The 21712-nt window shown below is 33.8% G+C and overlaps 1 protein-coding gene and 1 pseudogene across 9 annotated transcripts in view; one reads left to right on the forward strand and one right to left on the reverse strand.

Moving 5' to 3' along the window:
• The window catches only part of KLRK1 (killer cell lectin like receptor K1), a 264238-nt gene extending 242925 nt beyond the window's left edge, over positions 1–21313 (forward strand). For 2 of the 9 annotated variants that reach the window (XM_073877980.1, XM_073877979.1), the window contains exons 2-7: positions 7836–7943; positions 12449–12541; positions 12977–13012; positions 13391–13542; positions 14097–14200; positions 20957–21313. In XM_073877980.1, coding sequence (XP_073734081.1) covers positions 7838–7943; positions 12449–12541; positions 12977–13012; positions 13391–13542; positions 14097–14200; positions 20957–21074 — 609 coding nt within the window. In that variant the 5' untranslated portion in view covers positions 7836–7837 and the 3' untranslated portion in view covers positions 21075–21313. Of the gene's footprint in view, positions 1–4898; positions 5059–6189; positions 6383–7835; positions 7944–12448; positions 12542–12976; positions 13013–13390; positions 13543–14096; positions 14201–20956 lie in introns of those variants that run through there. The other 7 variants (XM_025879940.2, XM_025879942.2, XM_025879938.2 and 4 more) reach the window with 7 other exon arrangements.
• LOC112830198 (alcohol dehydrogenase class-3 pseudogene) lies at positions 1327–2711 on the reverse strand (annotated as a pseudogene).
• Positions 21314–21712: the final 399 nt, after the last annotated feature.

Consider the following 21712-nt stretch of genomic DNA (forward strand, 5'->3'; position numbering starts at 1 on the left):
CTGTTTTTTTAAATTTTTAAACTATTTTTTTTAAATTTTCTATGTTGTAGGGGCCCAGGCCAGGCTGCCCCAAGATGGGCCACTTTGGCATAGAGATTATTTTGAGCTAAAAGTAATCAAAACCTCTAGGACTCTTGATCTTAGGATAATGAGTTCAAGCCCCATGTTGAACATAGAATTTACTTAAATTAAAAAAAAAAAGGAAAAGGAAAAACCCAGCAGATACAGGAACAGCTCTGTCTCCTCCCCAAGTGCCTAAATTTACACTGGAAAAGAGATCCTGTACCAAGAAGAGAGCTATTAACAGACTCCCCTTTACCTAAGGAACTTATCTGCATAATTGGGTAACTTTGTTTTTTCAGACATCTCCTTTTACTTTCTTGCTAATGAGTTTTCTCCCTTTTGTATCTCAGACCCTCCCCCTCTCCTTTACTCATATAAGTTTCATGTTGCCTCATTGTCCCTAGAATTTTGTGTCTGTGGATTCCCCATACATATGCCTATTAAATTTGATTTTCTCCTGTTAGTCTGTCTCAAGTCAATTTGATTCTAAGTTCACCTAAAAGGACCATATGTCAGAGAAATATCTTCCTCCCCATAATGTAGATGAACATATCATCAGAAAAAAAAATGCTTAAGTCCTTATCTCTTTAATTTCCTATGGTGGTCTTAAATGTGCTGCAAAATCTCTACAGTGAAATTGAAAAGAAGTGATATTAGTGACTGTTTGCTTTCATGGATTTCTAAAAGACTACTAATATCTCCAAATTAAGAATGATGTTTATGTAAGCCCTCTCATATGTATGCTAAAGATTGTTTTTATCATGAAAAGGTTTTGAATCATAGCAAATGGGCTTTCCACCTTGATGCAATCTTGTTCTATTTCTTTAGACTATTGTTTATAGCAAATTACATTTAATGATTTTTCTTTCAAAGGAAAACTATTACTATAATTGTGAAATAAACTCAATTTGATTACCTATATGAGTTTTATACACTGATTTGGTTTAGCACTGTTTTAGGATTTTGCAACAATTTTCATAAATGAGTTCGACTTTTCTTTTTCCTTTCTTAACATATTCTCATCTAATTTAGGCACCAAGGTAATTAATTCTACTTTTAGTGAAAGAAATGACAACTATTCCTTTTATCCATACCATCTAGAAGTGTTTGCATGAATTATAATGATCTTTTTCTCAAAAGTTTATTATTTCTCTCCTGTAAAACTATTCAGCTTTTGTGTTAACCATTGGGAAGATTTTTTTTTTTTTTTTGCAGAAATGACTTTTATTATGCTAGAATGTTCCTTAATGAGCTGGCAATTATTCATGTGAAGGAGAGTTCAGGAAACAGATTTATGACTGTATCAGCCTTGTCCTTGATTAGAGAGTTAGGAATTGTACCTTCCTGGATGGGTTTACTGAAGTCCTGGGGGTTAATACATTCAGAGACTCCAAACTCTTTGGCCCTTGTGAATTTATCTTTATTGATGTCCACACCAGTGATCTGGGATGCACCAGCCACCTTACAGCCCATGAAAGACGCCAATAAAGAATTCTTGAGACGTCTTTGCTGCAAAAAGGTGGTTTTATTAAAGCATGGGGACAGGATCCGTGGGCAGAAAGAGCTGCAATAGGGTCATGAGGAGTGGCCCATTATATACATTCAAGTTGGGAGGGGGTTAGGGATAGTATTAAGTCTCTAAAGAATTTTGGAAGCAAGGTTTCCAGGACCTTGAGGGGGCTAACTATTGTTGGAAAAGTGTCTTTTATTACTGTCTAATAAAACCTTAGTCATGAGACCCTCCAGATGTATATTGGTGGGCCATGTGCTTGGGGGATGATTGCCAACACATATCTTGGAGGGTTTAGAGATAAAGGAAGTTTCCAAAGGAATTCTTATAACTTAAGGTAGACTTACAGGATCCTGGGGGGGCGGGGGGGGTGGTCAGGCTAGGATTGCCTTTTGCTCTTAGCAAAGTATTAACATTGAGGCAGTTGAGTCCCTAGAGGAATGTCACTCTGCCTGTTTCAAGGACTTGTCAATGGGCTGCAGGTAGTAAGGAAATTTAATAATTTTTCTTCTGCCTTTGGTTCCCACATCAGAACCAGGCTCCACCTTGGCAGTATTTACAGCAGCACCAGGACCAGCTGAAATGCCACAACCCAGAAGGCGGACTTTACCCAAAGGTGCTAAAGGATCAATTTTAGCAACAGAGATATCAGGCACAACTGTATATGCGGAAAATGTGCTGGTTCCCATGTAATGTAAAATTGTCTTTCCTTTGCAAGTAAATCTGCCAGTACTATCTGGCATTAATCCTTTCCCCTGAGTAACTCTTAATCTTCTGGCAAAGGTTTATTTTAGGGTTTAGGCAAAATTTGCATTGTCTACACCATGGCATGTAAAATGGAACGACAGTATCACTTGCCTTCAGCTTAGTAATTCCTTCCCCAGCACTTTCCACAATTCCAGCACCTTCATGTCCCAGGATCAATTCCAGCACCTTCATGTCCCAGGATCACTGGAAAACTCCCTTCAGGATCAGCCCCACTCAGGGTATAGGCATCAGTGTGGCAAACTGCAGCGGCAATAATCTTAATTCGAATTTCATGAGCCTTTGGGGATGCCGCCTCTACCTACTCTGTAGAGAGAGGTTTTCCTGCCTCCCAGGCCACTGCAGTCTTGCACTTGATAACCTGGTTCACCATAGCCTTAGACTGGGTCAGTGAGGGGCCCCATATGGGAAGATTTTAAATACCCTACTGATTTCATTAAATTTTTTTCTAGCTTTATCAAACTTTGCAGAATCAACTTTTGCTTATATTATTTTTATGTCATCCATATTGTACATAGATTTTTACAGTGTTTAGTTATTTTTTACAGTGTTTAATTGTTCTATTAGCTAAAGATTATTGACTAATCATTATCTCTTACTGATTGAATAGACTGATTATAGATTTACTGATTAAAGTTTGTTTTCACGAGCTCATGTTCAGTTAATATGAGTGAGTGATTTTTTTAGATGTTTCCCTCCAGAGTGGTTTTTTGTTTTCTTTAAAGTCTCCCATATGTATTATACTAATAAAATTATTATTGTTTTTGTTGTTGTTGTTGTTATAACATTCTAAAGAAGACCCAATACTTATTTTTGAATAAACTTTTTATTTTATAATGGTATAAAATTTACAGAAAAATTACAAAGGTAATAGAGAGAGTTCCCATATACCCCATCCCCAGTTTCCTGTATTAATAGCTTACATTAGTATGATACACTTGTCATAGTGAATGAACTGATATTGATATATTATTAAATAAAGAACATAGTTTTTCAGATTTCCTTAGTTTTTACTTAATATTTTTTTTCTGTTTCATTATCCCAGCCAGGATACCATAGTACATTTAGTCGTTATGTCTTTTTTAAATTTTATTCAAAATCAATTAATTAACATATAGTGTATTACTAGTTGCAGAGGTAGAGTGTAGTGATTCATCAGTTGCATATAACACCCAGTGCTCATTACATCACATGCCCTCCTTAATGCCCATCACCCAGGTACCCCTTCTCCCCACCAACCTCTCCTCCAGCGACCCTCAGTTTGTTTCCTATGATTAAGAATCTCTTATGGTTTGTCTCCCTCTCTGGTTTCATCTTGTTTCATTTTTTCCTCTCTTCCCCTATGATCCTCTGCCCTGTTTCTTAAATTCCACATATGAGTGAGATCATATGATAATTGTCTTTCTCTGGTTGACTTATTTCGCTTAGCATAATACCCTCTGGATCCATCCATGTCGTGGCAAATGGTAAGACTTCTCTTTTTTGATGGCTGAGTAATATTCCATTGTATAGATATGCTACATCTTCTTTATCCATTCATCTGTCGGTGGGCACCTGGGCTCTTTCCATAGTTTAGCTATTGTAGACATTGCTGCTATGAACATTGGGGTGAAGATGCCCCTTTGAATCACTATTTTGTATCCTTTGGATAAATACTTAGTAGTGCAATTGCTAGGTCATAGGATAGCTCTATTTTTAACTTTCTGAAGAAGCTCCATACTGTTTTTCAGAATAGCTGTACCAGTTTGCATTCCCACCAACAGTGTAAGAGGGTTCCCCTTTCTCCAAAGGCTCCTTTTGGGTCTGGCGGTCCTCTTTATCACTTTTTAATGTAACAACAATTGTGAGTAGCTGAAAACCAGAACACTAAGACATTATAGTTGATTATATTGCTATTCTGGCATAAGATTTGGTGCTAATGTTCTGAGAAATAGAGAGTAATATAATGAGTGATGTTCACAAGGAAAGTAGAGAAAAGGCCCTATTTAATAGGCGCAGAGATGGGTGTGAGACACCGCATATATCATAAATGAAGTCCTATTAACCACAAACTGATAATTGTTGAAGCTAGGCATATGATGGTTCATTATGGAACTTTCATTTTATATACACTTTATATTTTTATAGTTAAAAGATCATGTGTGTACACATAGATGTCTATATACTTGTATGCATTTATGTGTGTGCATATACTTATATATGTATATGTATATGAAAGATATCTTTCTATGGTTCCAACTTATATGATACAGCATACTTGATTCCATTCAAATTTATAACAGCATGTGTACAATTTGATTATGAAGTTAACTTAATTTTCTTCTTTTTTTCCCACATAGTACTTACAACCATATTTTAGAACAACTTTTCACTTTTAATTCAGGAAGAGATGATCTAAGCCCACCATTGTTTCTCAAAACTCTGGGAAACTTCTTATCATTGCATTGATCATTTAAGTCATAAAATCATGTTAACACCTCGCATTTATTTCGCCACTTAGTAGAATTTTCTGTGCTGTGATAAAGTGGAAGTAGTGTGGTTTGTGTTGTTTCTTCACAAGACGAGATTACAGTAACATTTGTCTTATCTTTCTCAGGAATCAGAATTGACTGTACATCTCTAGTTTTAGTTCTAAAGTGATAACTCAGGACATGTCTAAATTTTTCATTTGTAAAGGAGACTTTTATCCGCAAAAATCAAGACCTTCCTTCTTTGATCAGGTGTGTTTTTGTGTGTGTTTGTGTTTCTAACAACTGTTATTTAAGAAATGAGAAATTCTTGAGGTTTCAGACTCAAGAAAGTTTCCAAAAATATTTACAACATAAGGTAATTATAACTGCTTCTTTCAATAGAAATACGGAGGTCAAGGAATGCTTCTTACTTCTGAGGTATATACTGTTTTTCACTGTATTCAGTGGTGAGTAGGCAGGATATATTTACTGAAGAATAACACATTATGATGTTGCTATAAGATGGGGTCTTGTCATTAAATAAAACTAGAGGAATAAATCTACATTTGGGATTAGAGGATTGAATTTCCATTTGAATTCACACATGGGAATTTTCTGTTCTTGTGCAGGGCACTTAGCTTCTGTGATACACAACTTTATTTGTAAAATGAAAAAAAAACATGTTGTTGCTTCTTACTACCATGATCAAACATGAAACAGCTTTTTTAAAATCCATTCACTATGTATATTTATTAAATAGTCATTTCTTTTTTTAAAAAAAGATTTTATTATTTGACAGAGAGACATAGCGAGAGAGGGGACACAAGCAGGGGGAGTGGGAAAGGGAGAAGCAGGCTTTCCACTGAGCACGGAGCCCAATGTGGGGCTCCATCCCGGGACCCTGGGATCATGACCTGAGCCAAAGGCAGATGCTTAATGACTGAGCCACCCAGGCGCCCCTAAAGAGTCATCTCTCTCTGAGAGCTCTTCTGGATACTGTAAGATGTTGCTATATAAATAAACATGAGATTATTTTTGCTAATAATGATGGTGATAACTTGTAGATGATGATGATGATGGTGGTGATGATTATAATAATGATGACAATATGGACAGAAGTTGAATTAATATGTACTAGGAACAAACATCCAAATATTCATATATCTTACCCGAATTTGCCTTGCCAAAAAAAATTGTCACCAAAGAAAATAACTACAAACAGAAAACTATATGTGTTGTCATTCAAGATCTGTGATGGAAAATATTTTTGGCTAAGTAGCTTAATGTAGGTGAATTAAAAACACCCATTATATTTTTGAAATAATTATTTATTATTTTATAACCAAGAGAAACATAAAAAAAAATTTTGCCTGGCTTTGTATGAACTCTTTATTTTGACAGAGAGAAAGAGAGAGTACAAGGAGGCGGAGCCCCAGGCAGAGGGAGAGAAGCAGAGATATTTTTGTATTCTTGTTTTTCTAAGGAAGATATGTCATCTTCAAAATGAAGATTTTGGATTCATCTCTGGAGTAAATAAACAGTCATAATCAAACAATGAAGTTGATCCGAGATCGGTGGGACCATCACAACATGGGTATGTGTTCTCCACATAAATGTGCAGTTTGGCCTGTATATAATTTTAAGATACCCAGAATTTGATACTAGCATACAAGGCATAAGAAAACAAATTACTCTGATTCACTTATGTTCATTTCATGTTATATTTTAAATGGAGTTTTTGAAAACTTGAGAACTTTTCTCTTCCTTTGTTTCATTAACTACCTAAAGTAAAATCTTTCACAATTTGAGATAGCCTGAAATAGTGACAGCATAAGGATTTGGAGTTAGAAAAATTTTAGTCAAACTTTTACTAGTCTCTAGTTTTGAGATCTGGGACAATCCACAGCTTCTATGCACTTGAGTTTCCTTTCTCTATCAAATAGAGATATAAAACATGCTATATTTACATTAATAGATTTCTATTTCTAGCATTATATTAAATACAAATATGACTTTGGCCACCTATAACATTCAATTTCTTCATCCATAAAATAATACCTACCCTCTTCACATGTTTGATAATTAAGTTACATATGGTATGTACAAACAATGCTTTAGTTTAATTTTAGGTAAAAAAGATAATTAGTATTAACATTTCATTATAAAAAGTTTTTACATATTCAGTAATGATTACTATTTCACGAAGAGAGCAAAGTGGTTTTTTACTTGTTTTGTTCAAAGGCAAGATTATTTGTATTTATTTTAAAATTTTACACCTTATTATTTGTATGTCCTTCACTAAAAAAAAGAAAGGCATTTACTGTTTACTACATGATTAACATTATTGATTCTAAATGAATATTATTTAATTTCACTTTTTAAAGTACTCCTCAGTTTGTGTTGATATCCTTTGTTCTTTTCTTTCCCTTTTTCCTTTGTTTCCTCTTTACTTTTCCTTTCTTTTTCTTTTTTCTTTTTTTTTGTAATTCATGAAGTTATTAACTTAGCAAATGTGGCTCTATGAATTAAACACATGTCTAACTCCCTAGGCCCCTGTCTTTTTTATTATACACTGTCTTTATTTTAATGTTAGATTTTATTGCATGCTAAGAATTAACTTATTTTATGGTACATAAGATCTTGCTAAAGATATTTTGCCATAGAGGGGTGCCTGGGTGGCTCAGTCGGTTAAACGTCTGCCCTCAGCTCAGGTCACAATCCCAGGGTCCTGGGATGGAGCCCCACATTGGGCTCCCTGTTGAGGGAGCCTGCTTCTCTCCCTCTGCCTGCTGCTCCGCCTGCTTGTACTCTCTCTTTCTCTCTGTCAAAATAAATAAAATCTTAAGAAAAAAAGATATTTTGCCATAGAATAAAAATAATTTTATACGAAGTGCAAAAATCATAGTAATGAAGTAATATAAAACAGAAGTAACTTGATGTTATACTTTAAAAAGGATATGAATAGTATGGCAAGTTAAATTATAAAAATTATGACCCAAGGGGCTGAAAGGCTATGACTCCTGTTGGCCTGAATTGTTTTCCTCTAGAGATGAATGAAGTCCATAATTATAACTCTGAGCTGGTAAAGCATGGTACTGCTCCACAATGGCAAAAGAGAAAGTCTACATTAATCACAAGGAAACATGGAGAAAACCGTAAGTTCAATATTCCATTTGTCTTCTCTCAGTATACTGAGGTGAATCTTGGAATCTATATGATTAGATCAGTGATTAGCATTCAGTTTCTTTTACCTTAATGAGAAAAGCAGAAATGAAATTAACTCTAGTATAATATTGGAATATATAATACAATTAGCAGAAATTGTTCAGTTTAGGATTTTTTCATGCCCTACAAATGATGAGATCATCATTAACATAATAATGGCAACTGAAACAGCAGTTTCTTGATATTTTTTTCAAGTTTTTATTTAAATTCCAGTTAGTTAACATATGGTGTAATATTAGTTTCAGGTTTAGAATTTAGTGATTCAATACTTACATACAACACCCCGTACTCATCACAACAAGTGCTCGCTTTAATCCCCATCACTTATCTCACCCAGCCCCCACCCACCTCCCCTCTGGTAACCATCAGTTTTTTCTCTATAGGTAAGAGTCTGTTTCTTGGTTTGCCTTTTTTCCCCCATGTTCATTTGTTTTGTTTCTTAAATTCCACATATGAGTGAAATCATATCGTATTTGTCTTCCTCTGACTGACTGATTTCATTTGGCATAAAACTCTCTAGCCCCCCACATCATAGCAAATGGCAAGATTTCATTCTTTATGATGGCTGAGTAAGATTCCACTATACACACACACACACACACACACACACACACACACACACTTCTTTATCCATTTATCAGTCAATGGACAGTTGTGATCTTTCCATAATTTGGCTATTGTTGATAATGCTGCCATAAATATCAGGGTGCATCTATCCCTTTGAATTAGTTATTTTTGTATCCTTTGGGTAAATACCTGGTAGTACAATTGTTGGATTGTAGGATAGTTCTATTTTTTACTTTTTGAGGAACCGCCATACTTTTTTCTACAGTAGCTACACCAGTTTGCATTCCTACCAACAATGCATGAGGGTTCCCTTTTGTCCAATACCTCACAAACATCTCTTGTTTCCTGTGTTGTTCATTTTAGCCATTTTGACTGGTGTCAGGTTATTTCTAATCATAGTTTGATTTGTAGTTCCCTGATGATGAGTGATGTTGGGCATCTTTTCATGTGTCTGTTGACCACCTGGATGTCTTCTTTGGAAAATGTCTATTCATGCCTTCTGCCCATTTTAACTGGGTTATTTGTTTTTTGGGTGTTGAGTTTTATAAGTTCTTCATATATTTTGGATACTAACCCTTTATCAGATATGTCATTTGCAAATATCTTTTCCCATTCTGTAGGTTGCCTTTTAGTTTTGTTGAGTGTTTCCCATACTGTGAAGAAGCTTTTTATTTTGATAAGTTCCAATAGTTTATTTATGCTTTTGTTTCCCTTGCCTCAAGAGACATACTAGTAAGAAGTTGCTACAGCCAATGTCAAAAGAGTTTACTGCCTTTGTTCTCCTCTAGGATTTTCATGGTTTCCTGTCTCACATTTAGGTCTTTCATCAATTTTGAATTTATTTCTGTATATGGTGTAAAAAAGTGGTCCAGCTTCATTCTTCTGCATGTTGCTCTCCAGTTTTCCCAAAACCATTTATTGAAGAGACTGTCCTTTTTCCATTGGATACTCTTTCCTGCTTTGTCAAATATTGGTTAACCTTAGAGTTGTGGGTTGATTTCTGGATTTTCTATTCTATTCTATTGATCTATGTGTCTATTTTCATGTCAGGACCATACTGTCTTGATCGCTACACCTTTGTAATATAACTTGAAGTCCGGAATTGTAATGCTTCCAGTTTTGCTTTTCTTTCTCAAGTTTGCTTTGGGTATTCAGAGTCCTCCATGGTTCCATACAAAGTTTAGGATTGTTTAATCTAGCTCTGTGAAAAATGCTGTTGGTATCTTGCTAGAAATTGCATTGACTGTGAGACAGCAGTTTCTAAGAGAGCACTGAACAACTAACTTTAAGGAGGAATAAATAGAAAGGGAAACAAAAGATAGAGGAAATACAAAATATCTTTCAGAGTTCTATTCTTAAAAGGTGTGGAAGCAACAATTTGATTGCCATTCAAAGAAATGTTTCAGAATGCACTGATGAAGATAAACTGTCTTTTATCAAGCCAGAATATCATTGAAAATAGAGCCTGAAATAGCTTACACAGAAAGGAAAACAGCAGACTTCTCACCTATGAATTTTCATTAAATGTTAAAAAATAAATGATTATCAAATAGCACCACCTTATGAGTTGATTATAAGAATGGAAATGAGCCATATGTAGTCATCAAAGGGGAAAGATTGCATGATCATATGCATAATGTTAAAAAGGTTTTTGATAAAAATCACTGTGAATTCTTAAAAAGGACTTAATTTTTAAAATCTCTAAAATTAAATACTGTTTTTCAAATATATATATTTATATTCAGAAGCTATCATTATGCTTATTGATAAATGTTAGTAGCATTTTCATTATAGTTAGAAAAGGCAAGGATTTTTGCTATCATTGCTGTTGAGTAATATTAATTGTTCTGCTGGTGATATCCAACATGAATAACCAAGAAAAAGAAAAAAGCAAATGATATGAAATTACAATAAAAAGGCAAAATTAATATTATTTGCAAAAATTTGTAATTGAAAATAATTTAAAAAGCCCTCAAAAGCTTCACCCAAAAATATGACAAACAATAAGGAAATCTGATATGAGGACTTGATTGAAAATAAGATATAAAAATCAATTGGTTTACTAACTACAAAAACAAGAAAAATGTTATGAAACAAAAATGTCATATATATAACAGCAAAATTTTTTTGAAAAGACAGAAATAAACTTTTTAATTAAAAACTCTAGAAGTAAACTTATTAATTTAAAGTTGTGTTGATGAACATAAAATAAGACATGCCTAATGGGAAAAGACATTTTAAAGAAGTAAATTATCTCCATATATTTATGCATTTAATGTGATGCTATTGAAAGATAAATTACCATATTTTAAACGTACAGGTTCTTGAAAAGCTTAAAGTTCTTTTTTTCTTAAGTTCTTAAGGTACACATAAAGTGTAATGATAGCCAAATTATTCTGAAAAAGAAATGTAATATAAATTGTGGATACTGTGAAAAACTCAAGCATATTATAAAACTAAGGGAATTTTACATATAGTTTGAATGGAAAACACATAAAGAATATAAGAATAAATGAAAATACAAATATGAATGTATTACATTCTAAAGGTGGCATTTCATATCAATGAGAACACACTGACTTGTTCAATAAATGATGTTAGAAAAATTCAGTGCCCATTTGGGAAAAAAATTATAAATTTAAGTTCCTACCTTATTTATTACACACACACACACACACACACACACACACACACACCAAACAGGTCAAATAAAAAAGGAAACCATATAACCCATGATGACACATGAGTGTAATATACTTTATAAACTCAGAATAATGAAGACATTTTATTCATATCCAAAAAAAAACAGCCATAAAGGAAAATTTGGTCAAGTCAACCATTATGCAGTTCAGCACCCCCACAATTTCATAATGTTAAAACAAAAATATCTGAGATGTGTGTTTGCAAAACATATGGTAAGAAATGAACTAATATCCTTAACCCAAAAAGTAAACAAGGAACCAGCTACTCAATACAAACAAGAGAAGTCTCAGAGAAATAAAATAAAAACATTACTTAACCATAGTAAATGCCAATCTTATTCAGAACAGAAAAAATAAAATTTAAATTAAAAATATTGCTTATAAGATTTACACATTTTAAAATGTGAATAATATTTAATGCAGAGAAGATGTGAGCAAACAGGCTTTTAAACTTATTTTTGATACTAAATAAATTGGTATTTCTTCTTTGGACTGAAAATGTCAATCATTACAAAAATTTTAAATGAAAATGCCCTTTGACTCAGCAATTACTCTCTCAGGGATTTTTCTTAGAGAGGAACTCAAAAATATACACAGGTATATATAAAATGTTATTCATATTGTTATATCTAATAGCAAAACTAAGAAATGATTTAAATACACATTGGAAAAAATTAAATGTCTGTCAATAGATTTTGTCCATATACCAATGAAAGGAATGAAAACAGCTATATATAAAATTTTGACTTTATAAGATATGATATAGAATAATCATTAAGATATTTTCGTAAGCAAAAAAAAAATCACAGAATATTTTCCATACTTTCTTCAAAATGTTTTTAAAAAGGGATTGAAGGGAACTGTCTGTGTTTGTTATGGTATCTACATTAAAAAAATTAAAAATTATAACCATGATTTACTCTAAAGAGGGAACTGGAGAATTTTTAGAGAGAAACAGGAGGGAATGTGCATTTCTATTGTCTTTTTTTTTTTAATCACTTACAAAGTACCTATTTTACTTGTTCTGAAAAAAACAATTAAGGTAAAAGTACTGATATCACTCCTCCCATAAAAAACACTCATAACATTTATATCAAACATGAACATACCAAAACTTTTTAATATTTATTTTCTATTCTTTCTCACTTTTTTTTTTTTTTGGACAGCATCTCCATTTTTCGTAGCCCGTGCCATTGCTGTAGCTATGGGGATCCATTTCATTATAATGGTAATGATATGCGGTGCCATAATCGTACATTGTAAGTGATAGTAGAGAAGTAGATAGAGCATTCTTGATCTAATGATTGCAATGCATTACTTTGATTAGTATTCAGAAGCACAGAGACATAAACTAACAATATTGTATGTGTCTTTATGTTTTTGCTGTTAGTGTAAAAATGTGTCTACTTTTGCTAAGACTATGTTACTAATCACATTTTAATAATTTTGATTTTTTTATTATTGAACTGTGTTTTACATTAGTTTTATATTAGTTTTAGTTGTACAACATAGTGATTTGACAATTCTATACATTACTCCATGCTCACAGTGATGAGTGTAATCACCATCTGTCACTATACAATGTTATTACAATATTATTGACTATATTCCCTATGCTGTACTTTTCATCTTCATGACTTATTTTATAACTGAAAGTTGGTACCTCTTAATCCTCTTAATGATTATTTTAATAGCATTATTCAACAAAGAAGCTCCAATTTCTTTGCAAGGTAAGTGAAAGTTTTTTTTAACATTTTGAAGCACAAGTTACATGAATCTCTATATAATTGAGTATAGGCATGTATCCAATGTTGTTAACAAGAGAATGTATAAGAAAATTATTAATTTTTGTCCATGATCCACAACATTCCAAAATTTTTTATTCGTTAACAACGAAAGAGTGCTTCTAAAAAGAAGAAGATACTTAGTTTTGGCATCTCTCTCTCTCTCTCTCTATATATATAAATGTGTTAAGTTATGTCATTGGAGATGATCAGATTGGTTTATCTGGAATGTTAAAGTTACAATAAGAGTATTTAACCTGTCTAGACAAAATCTGCTATAATGTTCAGACTTGTACAGAATTAAGAATATATTCTCTCTTTCAGAATGTTATTGTGGCCCATGTCCTAAAAACTGGATATGTTATAGAAATAACTGCTACCAATTTTTTAATGAGAGCAAAAGCTGGTACCAGAGCCAAGCTTCTTGTATGTCTCAAAATTCCAGTCTCCTGAAGATATACAGCAGAGAGGATCAGGTTGAGTGTTTGTTTTAATTTCCCTTCTTATATTCATTTCTAACATGTGAGGCAAATCACTGGAATATAAACCTGAAACATAAGAGAGGCACTAAGACTGAGATATATCCACCCTAAATCTTTCTGCATCAAAAATAAGAAAGCACTGGGCACCTGGGTGGCTCAGTCGGTTAAGCATCTGCCTTCAGGTCAGGTCCTGATCCCAGAGTCTTGGGATGGAGCCCTGCATCAGGCCCCTTGCTCAGTAGAGAGCCTGCTTTGCCCTCTCCCTCTGCCCCTCCCCCCCACTTGTGTGCTCTTTCTCTCTCTCCCTTGTTCTCTCTCTCAAATAGATAAATAAAACCTTTTTAAAAAATATTAAAATTCAAAATTTAAAAAAAATAAATAAAAATAAGAAAGCACAGAAATTGTAGGTATTATGTACAGTGTTTAAGTCAGAATTAGGCTAGAGGACAGAATGCATTTCCCTAAGTGTGGGAAAAAAATGATTGAATGATTATGGCCTTGTATTAACTAAAATTCTAAGCACTGATTTTATTTGTGGTCTCAAACAGGATTTCTTTAAATTGGTGAAGTCATATCACTGGATGGGACTAATACAAATTCCAGCAAATGGATCTTGGCAGTGGGAAGACGGCACCATTCTCTTGCCCAGCCAGTAAGTCTGTAGCAATAGGTGTCTATTTGTGGACTTGTCTCTAAGCTGTCCCTATGGTCATTCAAGATCACATTATTTCACACAATGCCAGGATGTTCCCATATTCTAATAGATTCAGAAAAAAACTCTGAGGACCTAAGTTTAGGAGATTATGGAGCAGAGCAGCCAATACCAATAACAATGAGTTACATTAATTGTTTGCTATGTGCTAAGTACTGCTTTGCAGCACATAATACTATGGCCATTTTACAGATAAGGAGACTAGAGGAGAGGTTAAATATCAAAAACATATTCTTTCTTGAGGTTATTAACTGAATTGTTGAGATATAATTACATTCAATAAACTACACATATTTAAAGTGTACAATTTGATAAATTTTGAAAAAGGTATACATCCACAAAACCATTAATAACATCAAAATAATTAACATATTTATCACCTGCAAAACTTTCCCTTTGCACCCTTGTAATATCTGCTTCTTATCCCTTTCTGCCCACCTCTTTCTGTCCCCAGGCAACTAATCTGCTTTCTGTCATTATAGATTAATTTGCAATTTATAGAATTTAATATAAATGGATTTCTGCCATATGTACTATTCTTTTTTTTTTAAGATTTATTTATTTATTTTGAGAGAGTGAGAATGAGAGAGAGAGAGAGTACATGAGAGGGAGTAGGGTTAGAGGGAGAAGCAGGCTCCTCGCCGAGCGGGGAGCCCGATGCAGGACTCGATCCCGGGACTCCAGGATCATGACCTGAGCCAAAGGCAGTCGCTTAACCAACTGAGCCACCCATGCGCCCCATATGTACTATTCTTATGTCTGGCTTTTTCACTCAATATAATTATTTTGAGATTCAGGCACCTCAAGGCATGTATAAAAAATTAATTTCTTTTTATTCCTGAGAGGGATTCCATCTATGAGTGTAGCTCAATTTGATTATCCTTTCATCTGCTGATGGATAGGTAGGTGGGTAATTTCCAGTTGTTGACTATTAATAATAAGGCTACTTGCAATGAAGAGTTGTGTACAAGTCTTTGTATGAACATAGGCTTTCTTTTCTCTTACATTAATACCTAGGAGTGGAATGGTTGGGTAATATAATAGGTATGTGTTTTACTTTTTAAGAAACTGCCAAACTATTTTCCAAAGTAACTGTTCCATTTTACATTCCCACTAACAGTGTGTAAGAGTTCTAGTTGCTCTACATCCTGGTCTACACTTGTTACAGTCAGTCCCTTACATTTTAGCTATTCTAATAGGTGTGCAGTGGTATCTCATTGTGGTTTTAATTGCATTTCACTAATGACTAATGATAATGAACATCACTTTGGTGCTTATTTATCACTTATTTGTCAATTTTCTATTTCATTAATTTCTGCGCCCTACTTCCACTGTATTTCTTTCAGTATTCATTCACACAGGTTCCTCATTCAACCTTCAGCTCTATTAAAGGACTCCCATTTACCTATCCCCTAAAGAAAAAAGAAAGAAAGTCACCATAGTTTTTTGTAGTGAAAACTGATCTATTAATTTGAAATTTTTTTTCTAATAGAAGCATTCAGGCTACTAATATGTGAGATAATATAGCAACATCCTTACATGTTTTGAGATATTGTGTTTTCATTTTCATTCCGTTTAATATACCTTCTAAATTTCCTTTTGTATTCTTCTTTGATCCATGGATTATTCAGAAGTGTGCTATTTAGTTTCCAACATTAGGAATTTTCCAGAGATTTTTCTTGTATTGAGTTCTAATTTAGTCCCGTCTTGGTCAAGAGCATAGTTTGTATGACTTGGACCCACTTAAATTTATTGAGATTAGTTTTATGGACCAGACTATGGTCTATTTTCTGAAATGTTCTATGTACACTTGAACAGAATGTGTATTATATTATTCTTGGGTAGAGTATACTATAATTTCAATTAGGTCAAGTTAGTTGGGAGTATTGCTCCAGTCTTCTATATCTTTTCTGATTTTCTACTTACTCTATTAATTACTGAAAGACATATATTGAAATCTTGGACTATAATTATGGAATTATGTATTCTACTTGCATTTCAAACAATTTTTCCAAATTACTCTGAAGTTCTATTGATAAATGTTTGGATTGTTATGTACTCGTGATGAATTTATGACTCTAATCATTATGTAATGAGCTCTTTTTTTGTGTGTGCTATGAAATCCTCCTTTGTCTATCATAATTATAGCCCTGCCAGGTTCTCTTTGATTAGTGTTAATGTGGTATTTATTTTGCATTCTTTTTTTAACCTATGTGTACATTTATATTAAAAGTAAACTTTTATAGACAGAATACTCTTATAGACAGAATACAGTTGGAGTCACTTTTTTCTTTTTTATCTTTTTTGTTAACATATAATGTATTATTTGTTTCAGGGTTACAGGTCTGTGATTCATCAGTCTTACACACCACATCTTCTTTATCCATTCATCTGTTGATGGACATCTAGGCTCTTTCCATAGTTTGGCTATTGTAGACATTGCTGTTATAAACATTGGGGTACAGGTACCCCTTAGTATCACTACATTTGTATCTTTGGGTAAATACCCAGTAGTGCAATTGCTGGGTCATAGGGTAGCTCTATTTTTAACTTTTTGAGGAACCTCCATACTGTTTTCCAGAGTGACTGCACCAGCTTGCATTCCCACCAACAGTGTAGGAGGGTTCCCCCTTCTCTGCATCCTCACCAACACCTGTCATTTCCTGACTTGTTAATTTTAGCCATTCTGACTGGTGTGAGGTGGTATCTCATTGAGGTTTTGATTTGGATTTCCCTGATGCCGAGCGATGTTTTCATGTGTCTGTTGGCCATTTGGATGTCTTCTTTGGAAAAATATCTGTTCATGTCTTCTGCCCATTTCTTGATTGGATCATTTCTTCTTTGGGTGTTGAGTTTGATAAGTTCTTTATAGATTTTGGATACTAGCCCTTTATCTGATATGTCATTTGCAAATATTTTCTCCCATTCTGTCAGTTGTCTTTTGGTTTTGTTGACTGTTTTCTTTGCTGGGCAAAAGCTTTTATCTTGATGAAGTCCCAAGAGTTCATTTTTGCCCTTGCTTCCCTTGCCTTTGGCGATGTTTTTAGGAAGAAGTTGCTGTGGCTGAGGTCTAAGAAGTTGCTGCCTGTGTTCTCCTCAAGAATTTTGATGGACTCTTGTTTCACACTTACGTCTTTCACCCATTTTGAGTCTATTTTTGTGTGTGGTGTAAGGAAATGGTCCAGTTTCATTCTTCTGCATGTGGCTGTCCAATTTTCCCAACACGATTTGTTGAAGAGACTGTCTTTTTTCCATTGGACTTTCTTTCTTGCTTTGTCAAAGATGAGTTGACCATAGAGTTGAGGGTCCATTTCTGGGCTCTCTATTCTGTTCCATTGATCTATGTGTCTGTTTTTGTGCCAGTCCCATACTGTCTTGATGATGACAGCTTTGTAATAGAGCTTGAAGTCTGGAATTGTGATGCTGCCAGCTTTGCTTTTCTTTTTCAACATTCCTTTGGCTATTCAGGGTCTTTTCTGGTTCCATATAAATTTTAGGATTATTTGTTCCATTTCTTTGAAAAAAGTGGATGGTATTTTGATAGGGATTGCATTAAATGTGTAGATTGGTCTAGGTAGCATAGACATTTTCACAATATTTGTTCTTTCAATCCATGAGCATGGAACGTTTTTCCATTTCTTTGTGTCTTCCTCAATATCTTTCATAAGTGTTCTCTAGTTTTCAGAGTACAGAAACTTTACCTCTTCGGTTAGGCTTATTCCTAGATATCTTATGGCTTTTGGTGCAATTGTAAATGGGATCGACTCCTTAATTTCTCTTTCTTCTGTCTTATTGGTGTATAGGAATTCCACTGATTTCTGTGCATTGATTTTATATCCTGCCACTTTACTGTTTTCCTGTATGAGTTCTAGCCGTTTTGGTGGAGTCTTTTGGGTTTTCCATATAAAGTATCATAACATCTGCAAACAGTGAGAGTTTGACTTCTTTGCCGATTCGGATGCCTTTTATTTCTTTTTGTTGTCTGATTGCTGTGGCTAGGACTTCTTTTTTTTTTTTTTAAGATTTTATTTATTTATTTGAGAGAGAGAATGAGATAGAGAGCACGAGAGGGGAGAGGGTCAGAGGGAGAAGCAGGCTCCCCACTGAGCAGGGAGCCCGATGCGGGACTCGATCCGGGGACTCCAGGATCATGACCTGAGCCGAAGGCAGTCGCTCAACCGACTGAGCCACCCAGGTGCCCCTGTGGCTAGGACTTCTTATACTATGTTGAATAACAGTGGTGATATTGGACATCCTTGCCATGTTCCTGACCTTAGGGAAAAAGCTCTCAGTTTTTCCCCATTAAGAATGATATTCGCTGCGTGTTTTTCATAGATGGCTTTTATGATATTGAGGTATGTACCTTCTATCCCTACACTGTGAAGAGTTTTAATCAAGAAAGGATGCTGTACTTTGTCAAATGCTTTTTCTGCATCTATTGAGAGGATCATATGGTTCTTGTTCTTCTTTTATTAATGTATTGTATCACATTGATTGATTTGAGGATGTTGAACCAACCTTGCAGCCCAGGAATAAATCCCACTTGGTTTATAACTGGATTTGAGAAATTTGGTTGTAATATGCCTTGGATTACTTTTTTTTTCTTGTTCTTGTGTTTTGTTGAGACTCTTGGATATCTGAGTTTATAATTTTCAAACAAAATTAGAAAATTTACTACCATCATTTCTTCAAATGCCCCCCGCATTTCTCTTTCCTCTCCCTCAGATACACTACAATCACAAATACATTAAGCAAATTAAAATTGGGATGAAGTTAACAGGTGCTTTTCCTTATATATAACTGTAAAAGTTTTTAATTCTTTATTTCAAGTATATTTTACTTATTTGAAGCCCTAATTCTGTAGTACATAATAAAAACATCACAACAACATTAATGTTAATATCGGGTTAATTAGCTGCTTCCTTTCCATCAGACATAGTTTTAAGCACTTTATATATATATCTTCTCATTGAGGACTCTTAAAAACCTCTATAACAGGGGTTATAACAGGGGTCATTTCTAACCTAATTTTGCTGGTTAGGAACAGCGTCTTAGAGTGTAGAATAATTCACCTAAGCTATAAAATGAGTAATAATTCTGGTAGATATTCAAATATGTGTCTTTCTTACTCTACAGCCAGAATTATCATTAAATGACTTTAAAAAATCTCTTCTCAAGGCACCTGGGTGGTTCAGTTGGTTAGGCATCCCACTCTTGGACTCTTGGTTTCAGCTCAGGTCATGATCTCATGGGTCTTGGATTGAGCCCTGCCTTGGGCTCCATGCTCAGAGGGGAGTCTGCTTGAAAATAAACTCCCTCTGGTCCTCCCCACTCCCTCTCTCTCTCTCTAAAATAAATCAATCTTTTTAAAAAAAATCTCTTCTCATTGATTTTGAAGTTTACTTTGCTTCTGTAATGGTTAGTTGGCAGTAATCAATGCATAACCTTCTGTTTCTTTCATATCTCCCCTTATATTCCTTATAACTACTTACCCTCCTACCTCATTATATATTTGGAACCCCAGTATACCTTAGAATTGATCTTGGATGACCTCATTTCTGTATGGCTTGAGATTTTATTTTTGACAAAAAAAAGTTTATTCTCTAGAAATACTAATAAAATTTGTATCACCTTATCTCAATATTTTCCACACTGCAAGTGTAAACGTTTGTTTTAGAAGCAAAAGCAAAACAACTGGCAAATTAAGTTCCAGTTTATGCATGTGATAAATATTTGTTGAGTGTAACTCAATTTCCAGGAACTATGCAGAGATAATGACAGAGATGAATAAGACACAACTTCAAGGGCTTCACACTTCAGTTAGAGATATGGTTATAAGCAAATAAGTACAATCCAGAATAATCAGCACTCTGGCAGACATGGAATATGAATGGTATAGGAAACACACACAGAAACTGAAGGAATACAAAAACAAAGTGAGATTTAAAAATGAGACTCTAATGTGCATAGACTGAGACCAACTAAGAGCATTTAGTGGTTTCTATGGACTGAGTTTCTTCTCTTCTCCTTTTGAATACAAACTATTTTATTGTTCATATTCATGCTGATGCATCCTCACTCTTTCCTTGGCCTTTTATTTCCCACCTGTTCCTGGAAGAAAACAAATCACCAGATTCCAAGGCAAATAGATACACAGATATAACTATCTCTACATGGAATGCCTATGCACACACACACACATATATATTTATATTTATACATACTTATATATATATACACAGACATATTTAATATATAAGAGAATTTTACAATTTTTATTTCCTTACCAAGTAAAGTTGCATATATCCAAAGAAGATTGTTTATTTTTGCATAAAACATGACATCTGCTGACTTCTAAATTGAATTCTAAATTCATTTCTCATCTATTTGTTGAAAAAAAACTATTTAAAAACTTTCATTTCACTCAGGTACATATATCAAGAGATTTCAGACTTCCTAAATTGACTAATTTCCAATGCAGAAAAAAATAATGGCATATAATTTATAATAGAATGTAACTTCTGCTTTTATAACTGAGTTAGCTATATTTTGCATATCTTTAACAAAGAAAGACCAGGCATGGTCCTAAAACCTTCTGAAATGATATTATTTCAATACCTATATTTATTTTATTGCATTTTTATATTTATGTATTAATAAAATCACAAATATAATTTGTCCTTCTTTCTAATCTAGATTAACAATGGTTGAAATGGAGAATGGAACTTGTGCAGTTTATGGATCAAGTTTTAAAGGTTATACAGAAAACTGTTTAACTCCAAACACATACATCTGCATGCAGAGGATTGTGTAAAAGCTTATGATTTATAAAAATATAAAGAATTCAAAAACACAGAAGCCATTCTTGAGACGCCAGGGTGGCTCAGTTGGTTAAGTGTCTGCTTTCAGCTCAGGTCATGATCGCAGGGTCCTAGGATGAGCCTGCTTCTCCCTTTTCCCTTCCCCCTGCTTATGCTCTCTCACTCTCTCACTCTTGCTCTATCTCAAATAAATAAAAATAAAATCTTAAAAAAATAAGCCATTCTCTGAATGTTCTCTGTGAGAAAACTTCCTGAAGAAAATACTGCCAATAGTTATTGAATTATTTTTCCATCTATGACCTGACACAAAAATAACCTTGCAGGGGAATAAAGGCCAATAATTAAAGAACTTACCTTCTATAAGAAGGTTTTCTTTAATTTTTGTAAAATTTCTAGTAATGAACAGATTCATTTTTTATATTTAATAAACTGTTGATGAAACCCAGGGTTAAACTAAACTTCGAACTACAATTTTATTAAATGTGCACAAATATTACACTAAGAAGGGTTTTAGAACTTTTCAAACTCAAAAATTTTGAAAATTAAATAAATCTAAAGCTGGGTGAAAGGTATATGAGGGTTCATTACATTTGCTATATTTAAAAGTTTTCAAAATAAAAGTTCAAATAGC

Source organism: Callorhinus ursinus, unplaced genomic scaffold (genome assembly GCF_003265705.2).
Source record: "Callorhinus ursinus isolate GAN/ISIS: 27379988/994484 unplaced genomic scaffold, GSC_fseal_2.0 scaffold27, whole genome shotgun sequence".
In the NCBI taxonomy this organism is placed as follows: domain Eukaryota; kingdom Metazoa; phylum Chordata; class Mammalia; order Carnivora; family Otariidae; genus Callorhinus; species Callorhinus ursinus.